This window comes from Pinus tabuliformis, chromosome 4_1 (assembly GCF_031772625.1).
Source record: "Pinus tabuliformis cultivar Carrire ecotype Pingquan chromosome 4_1, CPIR1, whole genome shotgun sequence".
In the NCBI taxonomy this organism is placed as follows: Eukaryota; Viridiplantae; Streptophyta; class Pinopsida; order Pinales; family Pinaceae; genus Pinus; species Pinus tabuliformis.
In genome coordinates, this window is record NC_142303.1 from 707179757 (window position 1) to 707195970 (window position 16214).

Below are 16214 nucleotides of genomic sequence, written 5' to 3' on the forward strand. Positions count from 1 at the left end.
ATCTTCTGTGTATATCTGTGGAACTCTTTACATTTTTTTTTGCTTTTGTTCTATATGGGACATATCCTATATTGGCACAACTTATCTATGGTTTGGTTTCTGTTGTTTTTATGTGTAATTTCGAGATTTGAACGCTGTGCAAAATATGCAATATTTAGAAAATATGTCTTCTTCTGCAGGCCAATACAATTTTTTTTTTAATACATAATGTGTAAGGAAAAATGGTGGCATTTGTACTGCCATTTTTGATACAAACCAGCCTTTTTTTGCTTCTGAAAAAAAAAGCGGATTCCAATATAACTTAACAGGTATAAAAATCTAATTCCACCTAATTTTTCTACAACAAAATCAAATTTCTGGAAAGCGGATTGCGATCTAACGCCTATCGGCTAAATGTGCACGAGAGAACATAAAACAAAGGCATTAGCTGCTCATTATGAAAACCAATATGTTGGATTTCAATGAACTGAGCAAGTATTCAAGTTCAATTTTCGTGTCCATGTTTGTCTTTCACAGATGATGCCCAGACATTTATGACTAAATTTGGAAAAACATTACTAGTTAATGGTGTTTATCGTATATTTACATTAAAAATGACTTGCAATGCTTTGTGGTTTGATATCAGAGGCACCTCACCAGATCACAATTTATCAATAATGGCCTGATATCAAACAGAATGTGACAACATCGAGTAGGAGTACCTAATTTGAGTGACCATTGACTTTTTGGTAGACTTACGTCAAGGGTTTTCAAGTCCTTGTCCACTCCCTCTGTTGTTAAGTCACCAATTTGATGCCATTTGATTGCCCCAAAGTATGGTATGGAGGATCGATTCCAAAACCGCAAGTTACCCTGTTTTGAGTAAGCGAGTCTAGAATAGAATCTAGGTTCCAAGTTCAATTGCACAAGAATCTACAGGGGAAGATACTAAAGGCTTTTCTGGTTCAGCCAAGGAATTGAGGGGGAAGGGAGGATTGGTCACATCGTCTCCATTCCCTTCTAACATCTGAACAACCCTGCTCATACAAGGAGGATCGCTAGAGTTGTATTGAATACACCACAATCCAATCTTAGTGAGTCGCCTTGCTTTCTCCTCCTCTTCTGCTTCCATTTCTCCTCCTCCTGCTCCTCTCAATCTTATCCCTAACTCCCCGTTCTCAAGCAGCTTGAAAGCCCATTCCGAAAAGTAAAAGCTCGTTTCTGATCTGATGGTACATATATTTAGTTTCAACTTTTTCACCTCTGACATGACTTTATATGGAGCAGGTGTTTTGAAGACATAGATTTCTCTCAAATAGGAGGATTTTTTTCTCCAATCTGGAATATGTGCCTTCAGCTCAGCTTCAACTGAGGCATATGGTTCTCTTTGGTTTTTGCGACAGTTTTTTATATTTTCTTACAAGCTACTGAACTGTAAATTCACTAATATCAGCAATACTGCCAGAATGGTTCTGTCTATTGTGAGCAGCAGGACCTAGGATCTTGTTTGAAGAGAAATAACTCTATCTTTTGTAATTTTGCCTATAACAACAATAAAATCCCCTAGGAAAAGCATACCGAAACATAGACATCTGATTTATCAGTAACAGGCCCCATATCTCTATCACACACCTCTGGCGCCACTTATCCCGTCGTTCCTCTCCCGGCCGCCATTGATATATGGTCTTCTCCCTTTCCATAAGGTTTTGCCAAACCAAAATCTGAAACTTTTGGTGTGAAGTCTGCGTCCAGCAATATATTGTGAGGTTTGATGTCGAAATGTATGATGCGCTTGTCACAATCCTGGTGTAAATATGCAATTCCACGAGCCGCACCCAAAGCGATTGAATACAATTGCTCCCAACTTAGGAGTTGCCCCTTCTCTTTTCAGGCGAATATAAACTTCTCCAGAGATCCATTAGCCATGTACTCATACACCAGTGCGCTTGTAGCGATTTCGAAACAATACCCCACCAGACGAACCAAATTGAAGTGATGGACCCGTCCAATGGTAGCCACTTCGTTCATGAATTGTATCTCGCTGTGCCTGTGCCTATCGAGAAGCTTAACAGCCAGTGGAACACCGTTCCGAAGCTTACCTTTATACACCACACCATAACCTCCTTCTCCCAACTGTTCTCTAAAGTTGCTTGTGATCTTCTTGAGGTGAGAGTGTGAGTATCGTGTTGGCATTTCATGAGCATATTCCATCAGGAATTTCTCCACCACTGAATTAGAGCTACCAGAAAGTCTTTTCCTCTTTGCATAACACGTCAAGAACAGTACAACTGTTGCTGTTAGCGCAACTCCCCCAAAGGAGCAACCTGCAGTTGAATGAAGAGATTGATATCAGTGAAATGTTTATCTAACTACAATAAAACTATTAACAGTAACCAGATATAATTTACAGTGATATAGGAATATGAAGAAATTATATATACCAATTACAATGGCGTTCTTCCTTTCCCGACCTGTAAAGCCACCATGACAAGTAGTTATTAGTATCGGCAAAGATCCTGAGATTTCACATATCCAGATTCAATCTTAATGGTAGAATATATCTGAATATCTTGAGAAAAAAATTCACGCGCTGAATTTTTAATTAGATCTGTACACTGCGATCGGAAACCTACCATTTTCGCGGCATTTGTCGAGCTGCGAGGATCCATCGGGACAATAGCATAAAAACTTTGCAGGTTGGGAAATGTCATAACCACAAATCCCCTTACTCCTCAAACACGCGCCGCACATTTGATCTCTGTTCCTGTCGAGATCCCATGTTATCTCAAAACCCATATCATTGAACTGTTCTTGCCCCGGTAAAGAGTCACCATCAATGGACAGGTTCAGACTAATTGGTATTTGAAGATGCGCTTGACAGAGGCCTGTTTCCATCGCCCCTGCTAGCGAGCTGTAATACCAAACATCGCCACAGAATCTTCCCTGAAGCAACGCTGATGTAGTACTAGTATTGTCCACCCCACTTTGATCGCAGTGACCCCAAAGCGAGAGATTTGTGGATGTATTTTGGCGGATATGAAAATATGAACCCGACCACAGTGAGTTATAATTTGCTGAAAGATCGCATTTGCCACCCCAGTAGTTAGCGTGGACAATTGTCATGGAGTTATTACTCCTATTGGCCAAAATATAGGGCTCCAATATGTGATATTCGTCTCCATTGATATTAATCAAAGGATTGCCGCCGTGGTCACCACCCGGTACACACCCAAGCTGGAAGAGAGTGCACACAACATGATGACGGAGATAAACAACCAGATTCATTGAATTTGGTTGATGAAGAATTCGTACGCTCATTCTAACGCTCTATTCTGCTACTCTGTTGGAGATAAAAAATTATCAGTGGCGACTTCAGCTTAAAAGGGTTTGGAAAATAGATTGGGCCCTGGGGAGAGGAGATGGATTGCGAGAGAGCAGGGAGAGAACGAATAATATGGTTCAACAAATAGATTGTCTCATTAGATTTTACATTGGATCCTAAGAACCCTAATGTTTGTGGTGAGGAGACATCGAAAGTCCTATAAAAATAATATAATCCTCCTGACCTGTAGAGGGAAACAAACTCCAGACCGTCTGCAACAAATACATTAAAAAACGGAGATGGAATGTGAGATAGTGGGCGTGACTCGGGTTGGAATTTGACGGCCATTTTGCCCGTAAAAAACGTTGAAAGTTCGTAAAAAACGTTGAAATTTTTTAAATGACCGTCGAGCATGACGTGTTTGGACGGGTGCAGAACGTATTTTTGACGGCCAAGTTATTTTTGAAAACGTTATTAATATTTTATATAACAACTGACACCTTTCCACTTCAACCTGGAACAGACCCTCTAATAAGTCCATCATGATCTTATCAACCAATAAACTTTAATTTCGAATCTTGGCCTGGAGATTTCAAAATCTGAAAATATCTACTGCAAAACATTGGAATTCGAACCAAGTGCTACTACGACCGTTAATTTTGAAATACAAAAAGCTTTCCTTATCAGATGTGACTTGCATTGTAATTTTATCTTCTAAAGTATAGGAGCTCCTAGTTATTCAGTCTTGCCGTTATGCAACAATAATATTTGTAGAGTTGTATAATGCAGACAGCCAGAGGACTCTTAGTATGGAAGACAACTCTGTGAGTTTCGGCATAAGACCATGGCAACTTCTCGATCCTCGAATGGATTATAAGTCTCGACCCTGAAAAAAACATTTATATAGGATTGTTTCTATACTTTGAGCAGAGTTGCGTTTTATCTTCAGAGGATGTGATAATCTAACATTTGAATTTGAAGCCGAGCTTTTATGATAAATAAACTCTTCCAACGGTTTGAAGAGTAGACACCATTGTGACAAATTTCCATTTAAATCCATTAGTTTGCATTTTATGTAATTTAAACAACGCTTTTTTTTAATGTATTTTGACTAATATTTATTAAAATAATTATTTTTTTATTAATTTAAAATTGGAAAAAGTGTTATTTTTTATATTAATTTTATAAAAAGTTTAGTTTTGGTTTTAGTTTATTAATAGATATAGTTATTATTATTTTGTTTGGAAAATTTAAATTTAGAAAAGTGTTTATTATATATATATTATTAATTATTTTAGTTTTTTTTATTGGAATCAAGTATGGCATGTTTTAAAGAAATTGTAGTTTTGTATGGTTTAAATCATTATTTTGTTAATGTATAAACTAATTTGGTATGTTTAAAAATTTCTTCAACTTTAAATAATTAAAACTTAATAAATACAACCTTTTTAAAAAGTTTAGTGTTTTCTTTATGATGTTTTAGTTATTTACATTGGGGACAATTATCACTAGAAGCTATCCATAATCCAGGGTGACTTATCATGGTTATTCAAGAAAAACTAAGCCTGAGTTTGGATTTCACTCTTACCAAATATGTCTTGGGCTATTAACCTATTTCCTTACATTCCATGAAATCAAACTCTTAGCCAAACAAAAGAAAGTTTAAGACATACTCTAGAACTAAAAAGAAAATTGTCAACAATTCCAATTTATAAACACAAGTATTTTATAAAATTTGTAAGAAATGTGTATATATTTAACTATTACTGTCGTTTATGTTTTACTCTATCTATCACCAACCAGGTGTGTTACTTAAACACATACTTGTAATAGTTTATGTGGCTTAAGCATTCAATAAACTGAAATCTAATTTGTTAATTGTACAATTTGACCATCAAAATGAAATATGTTTTACTCTATCTATCACCAACCAGGTGCGTTACTTAAACATATACTTGTAATAGTTTAAGTGGCTTAAGCATTCAAGTAAACCAAAATCTAATTTGTTAATTGTATAATTTGGCCATCAAAATGAAATGAATCTAAAACATTACTAGAAACTATTTATTAACTTATTAAAATTAATAAATGTAGAAATGGTGTTGAAGAACTCAATTGTAAACATGAAAATAATGTAGATATAGATACTTACAACTTGGGCAAAAACACCTATAGCCTAAGGAAAAACAACCATGGAAAATGGATATGAGACCATTCAACAAAGGTTATTACCTAGTTTCCTTAAATATATGTCTACAAAACTAAGTGATCAATAAGCATCTATTCTATAGAGACTTTATATCAAATAATGTCATTCATATATATATATATATATATATATATATATATATATATATGTGCCCACAAAAAAACAAATTTGGCTTGGTTTAAAATGTCTTGTTCATGATGAGATCTCATCAGATGCTTAATCTAGTATGATTGAATTCTCATAGGTGTCACTTAGAAGGGACAAGGGGCATAAAACATATCTATTTCATACTCCTTAAAAGGAATGTCATTCAATAACTCACAATTCGTTCATTTGATCAGGGTAAGTTGGATTAGAATCCAAGTCCAATTAGTTGCCTTGAAATCCAATGAATATGCATCTATCTCTTATGCAAACAACATTAAAATTCCCACTTGAATGAAACAAACAATCAATCCATGAGTGTGCTAGTGCATATCGAACCTACTTAGCTAAAAGAAAAAAACCTCTTCCTTGTCATAATAAATTTGGACCATATTTCTTGTTGCCACTTGCTCTCCCTGAATGTAAATTCCCACTTGAATGAAACAAACAATCAATCCATGAGTGTGCTAGTGCATATCGAACCTACTTAGCTGAAAGAAAAAAACATCTTCATTGTCATAATAAATTTGGACCATATTTCTTGTTGCCACTTGCTCTCCCTGAGTGTATTGGCCACCCACCTTTATTGGATTATTTGGGCCAGAGGCTTGTCACAAGGGTCACTGACTCACCACTCACTTATGAAAGTTATCCTATGTCAGAATGTCATATGTGGAATAGATGAAGTGTCACTTTGACTACAATCTACACCATATATTGAGTGTCTCAACATATCACTTAAAAGTCGTGAAAGATATGGCTCATGAAGAATAACACCTACCCCCACTTATGAAATATTAAAACACTTTAATACACTGTACTTTATTCACTACAAACTCTCTATGGTGGACCCCCACATTGATTCCACGTGATTATGATCGTGGAGAGGATGCAGAGGATAGTCCATCTTATAGTTTTACTTTGTTGGTCATCTTATACGTCCCATAAGATCTCCTTAGTAATATTTCATATATACAAATGCTATGGCATGTATGAGTAAGGAACATTTGATTTCAGAATTATGGAGATTTTATTGTCAGTGTTCCATACAATTTCCCAACAAAATTGAGAATTCAATAAGTCGTTTTTGTATTATGGTCATTTTGTTTTTTTTTTTTCTTATGATAGATATGTGTTTTTAATGAAACCTTTATTAGTGAAGGGTTAATTTATTATCAAAACATCACCCTTGAAGGGCAAAATTTTAAACATAACGTCTTTTGAAGGGCAACATAAAGACCTAAAACGTCAAAAAAAAAATTGTATGATGGGTAAAGAGGAATCCAAATTCCAGCCCTGGACCGCGTGAGCAAAACAAATATGAAATTGCAGGACGGAAATGGCATGGGAGATAGTGTGAACGAAACAACGTGGAATGGCAACACGGAAAGTTAACACGTGGGGAAAGTTAATTTGTGAGTTAGACTCTTTTTATAATTTTTAAATTCGAATTTAGATTTCAGGAATAATTTGTAATTTTATGAATAGCGGTCAAGTCAATTTTACTGTTGTTTACTGGATTTTGAAATATTTCTGAAAACTGCAATTGAAATAATTCAAATAAGTACAAAATGTTTAACATGTAAATTGGATCAATAATAGTCAGGTCAATTAAATATTATTTTGGGAATTTAATTGTTTTAAGTAAGTTATTCATTTATAATTATAAATAAAGGTCATTTATTTATGATTATAGATGAATAATTTACCTTGAATCCTAAAAATAATATTTAATATAATATATGGCGGAAACACCCCTCAATAAATCAAGTTAATTATTTAACTTTATTATTATTAAAAATATTTCCCAAATTTACAATTGAAATAAGTTCAAATAATTACACAAAAATCTAACATGTAAATTAGACTTTTGTAAAGTTAACCGGATTACATATTTTTAAAATTTGTTAACTAAAGTGAAATGAAATCCCTGAAATTTGATCTGGCTTCCCTCCGGTGAATTTTCCAAAATATCCCATCAAGGTTAAAGATGTCCAAATTTTCCAATGTTTACAACTTGACTGATGATATAAGAAGTTTTTGATGGTACGAAAAGCTTTTGAATTTGTGATCATGTTTGCCTTCTCACATCCGTTCATTGAATAAGGCGTGGTTCCTGAGTTTGTAACAAAGTTTGCTTCTTGGGAAGACTCCGTCAATTACACGTGTTGTGGCATTATCCGTTCATCATTGTAAAGTGATTCTAGTTTAACTGACTTTCCCCTAAGCTCGAGTACAAATTTGTATAAGTCCACATCAATAATTTTTTTAATTTTTTTAGGTTTAAATTATCGTTCAGGAGATTGATAAATTTAGGTTAAATTTTTTTATTTTTATTTACTTGCTCTCTTTCTTTTTCTTTTTTCTAAGTGACTTTTATCTTCTATCCTTTTTCATAAAATTTAAATTTAATATTTAATTAAAAAAATCATATTAATTAATTAAGAAGTATTTTATAAATAAATTTATATTAATATGTTTTAAATAAAAATTAAATATATATTTATTAAATTTTATTACGTTTTATAATATTTTAAATAATTGAAATTTTGTATGAACCAATTTAAATTCATATTAATGTATTTTAAATAAGCTTCTTGTTTTTTTTATATTTGGGTAAGTTTTCGTTAATTTGGGAAGAGTCCTTCCATGACCTTTTTTTACTTTTCATCTTTAGATCTCAATAATGAAGATCATTTTTGGGATGTTAAGGGCTTGAATGGAAAATCTAAATGTCATATCCTAAAAAATCAATTTTTGCAGATAAACCTAACATCATGTTACTCCAAGAAACGAAGTGCTCCCACCAACTCCTCACTCAGATAACCAAAACCTTATGGAAGAACTGTGACCTCATCTCTCAATGTGCATCACGTGCTTTTGGAGGTCTTGCTATACTATGGAAGACATCTATAGTTATACTTCAAGACTCATTTTCCCTTCCCAAAATTCTATCAGCTTGTTTTCAACTGATAGGATCCTTGCAGTCAGACATCATTTCAAATGTTTATGGCCCCACTCTTGCTCAAGGAAAAAGAGTCTTTCTTTCTAACCTCTCTATGGTTGCTCGCCTAGTCCACCTTGATCATTGGATTTTGGGTGGAGATTTCAACTTGATAAGAACCTAGCAAGAATCGAAGATTGGAAGAGGAGGCTTCAATCTTTAGCTCTTTCATAGACAACAGAAAATTGGTGGATATTCAAACTTCCCATGGCATTTATACTTGGAATAATAAAAGTGGATGATCTCATCAGGTAGCCTCTAAGATGGACCATTTCCTCATCTCTGAACCCCTTTTTCTAGATGGAATCCACTTGGAGGCTTCAAATCTACCAAACCATGGATCCAATCGTTGGCCTATCATTCTCCAACTTTAATGGCCCTCTTCACCGTGCAATACACACTTCAAATTCGAAGCATTCTAGCTTCTCCACCCCAACTTCCTATCAAATATCAAGACCTGGTGGCAAGAATCAACCTTTATTTCTAGGTGAGTGATGTATCGTTTCCAACAAAGATTAAAAGTTTGGAACATTGACAACTTTAGTGATATTTTCTAGGAAAATTTTAAGGTTGAAGAAGAAATGAAAATGGTTCAACAAACTATAATTATCGAAGGTAGATCAGAAGAATTGAAAGTAATGGAAGAGATCATAAGAAGCCAAATCGAGGAAAGATTAACTCAAGAAGAAATCCCTTACAAGAAAAAATATAAAAGACAATGGCTCAAAGAAGGAGAGCGAAACACACAATTCTTTGATAGATCCATGCTTAATTATCAACATCAAAATTGCATAAATCACCTCTACAACTGGAACAACTGGTATGTGTAAGATCATAAAGATATGGAGAAAATATTCTCTCAACATTTTAGTTATCTTCTAACTAAGTCGGTCCCAAAACTAATCACATCAGAGCAGAATGCCATGCTCTTATAAGAAATTAATTTTGAAGAAGTAGAAGTAGTTATGAATCTCCCAAGAAACAATGCTCCGAACCCTAAGGGTTTTACAATGGAATTCTTTCAAGCATGTTGGGAAATTTTGGGAACAAATGTTTGGCAAGTGGTGGAAGATTTAAGATGTTCAAATTCCCTCCTATCATCCTTTAATGCTACATTCATCTCTCTTATGCCCAAATCAGCCAAAGCTTCCTCTCCTTCTGACTTTTGTCCCATAACCTTGTGCAAACTCATTTATAAAATCATCTCTAAGACCATCACTATTAGGCTCAATCCTCTACTCAATATAATCTCCCCCAAGAAAATAGGATATGTAGAGGAGAAGAAAATTTTAGATAGCATCATCCTCGTTCAAGAGCATCTTCACTCTCTTTACTCTTCCAAGCAACTAAGAATGATAATAAAACTTGATATGTCTAAAGCCTTTGACAAGGTAAGTTGGAAATCCATCTACCATGTTTTTAAGGCATATGGATTTCATGAGAAATGGATATCCTCGGTGATGGCTCTTATCTCAAAAGCATTCTTCTCCATCTTGGTCAATGGCTCTCCCTCCCATACTTTCGCCTCCTCAGGAGGCATCAAACAAGGAGATCCAATCTCTCCATACATTTTTTTGCTAGTTGCAGAAGAATTAAGTCATTCCATAAGGCATGCACTATCTCATCAATTCCTCTGAGGTCTCCCTCCTCGTTCTTGTTGAAAAATGCAACAAGAAATTCTCAATTTGATTTTGCATTGATTAAATTGAGAAAAATCGAATTTCCACATTAGCGGACAACTTGGATTATGTTAACTTGTGTGACATGGCTTGTGTAACCCAATTTACTCAGTAAATTTGAGTTAGAGGAGTTAGAGTTTAGTTATGCATGTGTGATTTCTAATTTGTAGCAATCAAGGTCAACTATCTCAAGTTGTTTTCAGTTAAACTAGTTCCAACTTCTAGAGGAACAAGTGGAAGGTCAGTTAAGCAGTGGGACTTCAGTCAAACTCAATGATCATCTAGTTAACTAATCAATCAGCCCAAAATAGTTAATGCATGCAGAGAATTCGAGTTACCCAGTTGAGATGGAGATTCCAAGGCAGTGTAAAATCAGTTGTAGACTAGTCTTAAGTGTATAGGTGTTGCATGCAGTCAGGTGATCAACCTAAAGGAATTACACAATTCAATTGAGGGAATTTCCTAAACAATAGGGGTTAATTCCTTAAGGAATTGCACTTGTAGGGTGAGCTCAGTTGAGCAAAGAAATTGTAATACATCTCTATTTCATTTGATTAATGTAAGAGGCATTGGGGTTTTTAGCAGATTTCCTTCCCTAGATAAAAATACTTGTTGCATGTGTGTTATTCCTTCTTGCATGTCTGAATTTTTTGTTCTAAATTGTGAATTAATGTTCGCAGAGCAGTAGTGTAGATCTGTGTCTTGTGATTTTGATTAAAACTTCATGAGAAATTGTAAATCTACAACCTAATTTCCACATGGTATCAGAGTTGGATTCACATTAGAGCAGGAAACTCAAAGTTGTATCTCAGAGGTTTGAATTTGAAGATCAGTGTAGCAGTATTTCTTTAGAGCTCAAATGATGGCCTTCAATGGACTAAGGCTATAGTATGTCTTGGAAGGCACCTCTAATTTTTTTGCATGGAAGGATCGCATGGAGGCAATATTGGATGACAATGGGTTGCTAGAATACATCAAGACATATGTTGCAAAACCTCAAGCATCTGATGCCCAAAACCTTTCTCAGTGGAAGAAAGATGTAGCTAAGGTGAGGAGAATCATCTTGGAGGGAATACGATATCATATTGTCTCGAATATCCACAAAAAATAAACTTCAATGTGGAAAGAACTGACAAAATTGTTCGAGAATAGTAATGACCACAGGAAGCTGACACTTAAGGATAAACATTGAAGTATCAAGATGCAGAAGAATGACATAATTTTGCAATATCTAAGAAATTTTACACAGTGTCGTGATGAACTTGGCAGGGTCGATGTTAATGTCCCTGAAGAATAGTTGGTAACCTTAGCCCTTTTGGGCCTTCCCAAGAGTTGACGTAGCTATCAAGATTCAGTGAATGGGAGGGATAAACTACCGAGTTGGGAGCACTTATGGTCCTACGTGGTATAAGAGAAAATATGGTGGAATACCAAAGATGGGACTTCATCCAAGGGCGAGGATGAAGAAAATTTTGCATTGGCTAGAAAGGAAAAGAAGTGAAAAGGGAAGAAATCCCAATCCAAACCAGAATCCAGTCAAGGGGGAAAGAAGAAATATCTATAAAAAATTAAATGCTTCCATTGTCATGAATTTAGGCATTATGCCATGAAGTGTCCACAGAAGAAGGCAAGCAAGAAGACCTCAGGAGGAGAAGCGGGTGAAGCTTTGGCTTCACAGTTCGAGCTTGAATTTACCCTCATTGTATGCATGGCCAGCACAATGATGGGGAGTGTGTGGTACTTGGAATCAGGTGCATCATTCCATATGACGGAAAATATGTATTTTTTCAGTGACCTAGAGGAGAAATATTTTCATATGCACATTGAGATGGGGGGAAACGGAAGGTATAATGCGACTAGGATTGGTACAGTCACCTTTCATAGGGAGTCGGGCTCCCCCCTTAGGCTCAAGGATTGCATGTTCATTCCGGGCCTAAAGAAAAATCTCATCTCTATTGCAATTTTGGAATACTATGGTTATGATGTGATCTTTAGCAAAGGAAAGGATTTCCTGAGACACATCGCCACGAGACAGGTGAAGAAAAATGGGGTTCGTGTGAAAAACTCGTACACGATAGATGTGGAGGATTGTGCTGCTTTGAGCACAAAGGCAAAGAAGGTGCAGAGTCGTGATGTTGATGAACTTTGGCATAAAAGACTTAGTTATTTGCATCATGGTGCTTTGAAGATCATGCAACAGATAACCACATGCCTCTCCAAAGGATCACTTGAGCAGCAAGATGTATGCTAAGGATTTACCTTGGGGAAGTACACAAAATCCACATTCGATGATCTGGACAAGGCACATATAGTTCTGTAGACCCTTCTCGACAGCCTCCACCGCTAGGCACAAATATTTTGTCATTTTTACTGATGACTTCTCATGAAAGTGATGGATCTTATTCATTCGAAAGAAGGATGAGACATTCTCCAAGTTTTTAGAATTCAAGGCACTAGTTGAGAAATAAAATGGCGAGAAGGTGAAGGCTCTTAAGAGTGATAATGGAGGTGAGTACGTGTCGAATTAATTTAAAAATTTATGTGCAAAAGAAGGCATTCGATGAGAGTTGATAACACCCCACAACCCATAGTAGATTGGGGTGGCTGAAAGGAAGAATTGTAGCATTGTGGGAGCAATGAGTGCGATGTTATCTGATCAAGGCCTACCTCTGTACATGTGGGTCAAGGCATTCAACACAATAGTCTATTTGCAGAACCAGAGTCCTCATCAAATTATGGGCATGATTACGCTGGAGGAGGCTTTCTCAGGGAGAAAGACGGATGTGTCACACTTTAAGATTTTTGGAGCCTCTGTTTACTACCATGTCTCAAAGAATTAAGGAAGAAGCTAGAGCCAACAATAGAATTCAAGATATTTGTGGGTTACATTGAAACTCCCCACAACTACCGTGTGTACTTTCCATCCCTCAGAATGATAGTTATATGAAGGGATGTAAAATTTGATGAAGACAAAGCCATGCGATGTTGTCTTGAGAGGGATGTTAAGATCCTAATAGAAGAAGAGATTTTAGCTCCAAAGAAGGAACCTCAAGAAGTTGTGGAGCAACCACAAATTGAGGAGAAAAGAGTGGAGACATCCACTCAATAAGAACCATCCAAAGAAGGTAGGAAAATGACCAAGGAAGCTGAGAGACTTATGCAGGATGTGAGGGAGAATGTGGGTGCTCCTTCAAATCAGCGCAAGCATAGAAGGTCACCAAATTGGTAAAATGGATACATGGCTCTAATGACTGAGATTCTAGAGATGGAGCCATCCTCTTTTGAGGAAGCAATAGAGAAACCTGTGTGGGTTGATTTAATGGTGGAGGAATACAAATCCATTGTAAACAATAGTGTTTGGGAAGTGGTCGCACAACCAACAATTAAATTATTTGTGGGTTCGAGATGGATCTTCAAGGTAAAGCATGTAGTAGATGGAAGCATAGAAATATAAAAGTCCATATTTGTGGCCAAGGGGTACTCTCAGGTTGAGTAGATTGACTATGAGGAGACATTTTCTCCTATAGCAAGGTACTCATCCGTCAGATCGATTCTTTCTCTGGTTGCACATATGGGGTGGAATATCCACCAGATGGATGTGAAAACAACATTCTTCAATAGAGTTATTGAGGAGGATGTGTACATCGAGCAACCATAAGGCTTTGAGACTTTTGATCAGGAGTCTCGTGTATGCAGACTCAAGTGAGCATTGTCTAGTCTCAAGAAAGCACCCTGTGCTTGGTACACCAGGATCGATAGCTATCTCACTAGTTTGGGCTTCACCAAAAGTGAAGCAGATGCAAGCCTTTATTATATCTTGGTAGAAGGTAAATTGTTGATTATTGTCTTATATGTTGATGACTTGATTTTAACTAGTGATGAGAAGCTGATCAGGTCTTGCATTGAGGACCTTGCAAGAGAGTTTGAAATGAAGGACATGGATCTAATGCACTGCTTCCTTGGATTGGAAGTATGGCAAGGTGATGGGGAACTATTTTTCTCTCAAGGCAAGTATGCCAACGAGATACTTCAGAGGTTCCGCATGGACAATTACAAACCCCTGGAGACACCTCTAGTGACCAACTGGAGGAAAGAGGATGCCACTTCAAGTGAGGAAGTGGATGCTACTATCTACCGATAGTTGGTGGGTTCACTAATATATCTTGTGAACACACGATTAGATATGTCCTATGCATTCAACCAGCTGACCCAAGCTATGTTTGGCCAAACAAATTATTTTGGAGGGTAGCTAAGCATATTCTACAATACATCAGAGGAACTACCCAATTTGGACTATGGTATAGATGGACAAGGGGAGTTAATTTGTGTGGCTTCACAGATGCAGATTGGGTGGGGAGTCCATCAGAAGAAAGGAGTACATCAGGTAGAATTTTCTGTGTTGGGTTTGAAACGGTTTCTTGGTATAGTAGGAAGCAAAGGTTTTTGGCACTCAGCTCAGTAGAAGAAGAATACATGGATGCTAGTCAAGCAACATGTGAGGAGATTTGGATGAGAAAGATAATTTTTGGATTGTTTGGTTAGATGATGGATCTAACTGTGATCTAATGTGATAATCAAAGTTTATCAATCTCTCTAAAAATCTTGTTTTTCACAATCAATCCAAGCATATAGATATCTAGTATCACCATTTATGGGATTGTGTGAAGAGGTTGATAATGTTGTTGTAGTATATTATGACAGAGGAATAATATGCTGATATTTTGATAAAGGCCTTATCAAGAGGTAAGTTTTATTTCCAAAGGTGCAGGATAGGGGTGGTTGATAATCCCTTTCTTGCTGAGAGGGAGTGTTGAAAAATGTAGCAATAAATTCTCAATTTGGTTTTGCCTTGATTAAATTGAGAAAATTTGAATTTATACTTTAGCAGAAAACTTGGATGAAGTTAACTTATGTGACATAGCTAGTTTCACCTAGTTTACTTAGTAAATTTGAGTTGGAGGAGTTAGATTTCAATTTTGCATGTGTGATTGCTAATTTGTAGCAATCAATGTCATTTATCTCAAATTGTTTTTAGTTAAACTAGTTCCAACTTTTGGAGGAAGTAATGGAAGGTCAGTTAAGTAGTGGGAATTCAGTCAAACTTAGTGATCATTTAGTTAACTAATCAATCAGCCCAAAATAGCTAGTGCATGCAGAGAATTCGAGTTACCTAGTTGAGGTGGAGTTTCCAAGGCAGTGTAACATCAGTTGTAGACTAGTCTTGAGGGTACAAGTGTTGCATGCAGTCAAATGACCAACCTAAAGGAATTACGCAATTCAGTTGAGGGAATTTCCTAAATAATAGGTGCTAACTCCTCAAGGAACATCACAAGGAAATAAGAGCTCAAGCCAGGGAAATTTTTGACTAAGTCTGGTTCAGAGGCCTTCAGTGAGTAGAGAGATAGGTTTTGCAATTGCAGGGTGAGCTCAGTTGAGTAAAGAAATTGTAATACATCTCCATTTTGTTTGATTAATGCAAGAGGAATTGTGGTTTTTAGCATATTTCTTTCCCTAGATAAAAATACTTGTTGCATGTGTGTTATTCCTTCTTGCATGTCTGAATTTTTTGTTCTAAATTGTGAATTAATGTTCGCAAAGCAGTAATGTAGATCTGTGTCTTGTGATTTTGATTAAAACTTCATGAGAAGTTGCAAATATACAACCTAATTTCTACAGTTCTCCCCATCATCGATCGACTCGTAAAAAAATTGTGGATTATGCACTCCTAATGGGTCATCCTTCCATTTAGGAGGCACGAGAATTCAAATCCTTTTTAGACACCTTTGCAACAACTTTAGGCACTGATATTAATAAAGGAAAATCATATATCTTATTTTTTAATACCCCTTCGGTCATTCAAATCCATATTTCTCATCT

General features: G+C 36.1%; 1 protein-coding gene across 1 annotated transcript; it reads right to left on the minus strand.

Annotated features, from left to right (window-relative positions):
- Positions 1-514: 514 nt before the first annotated feature.
- Positions 515-3297, minus strand: LOC149178101 (LEAF RUST 10 DISEASE-RESISTANCE LOCUS RECEPTOR-LIKE PROTEIN KINASE-like 2.1). Its single transcript, XM_089423876.1, has 3 exons — positions 2613-3297; positions 2421-2495; positions 515-2303 (listed from the first exon to the last, which is right to left on the minus strand). The coding sequence occupies exons 1-3, from the start codon at positions 3295-3297 to the stop codon at positions 1867-1869; spliced, it is 1197 nt and encodes a 398-aa protein (XP_089280002.1). The 3' UTR covers positions 515-1866.
- Between the last annotated feature and the right edge of the window lie 12917 nt (positions 3298-16214).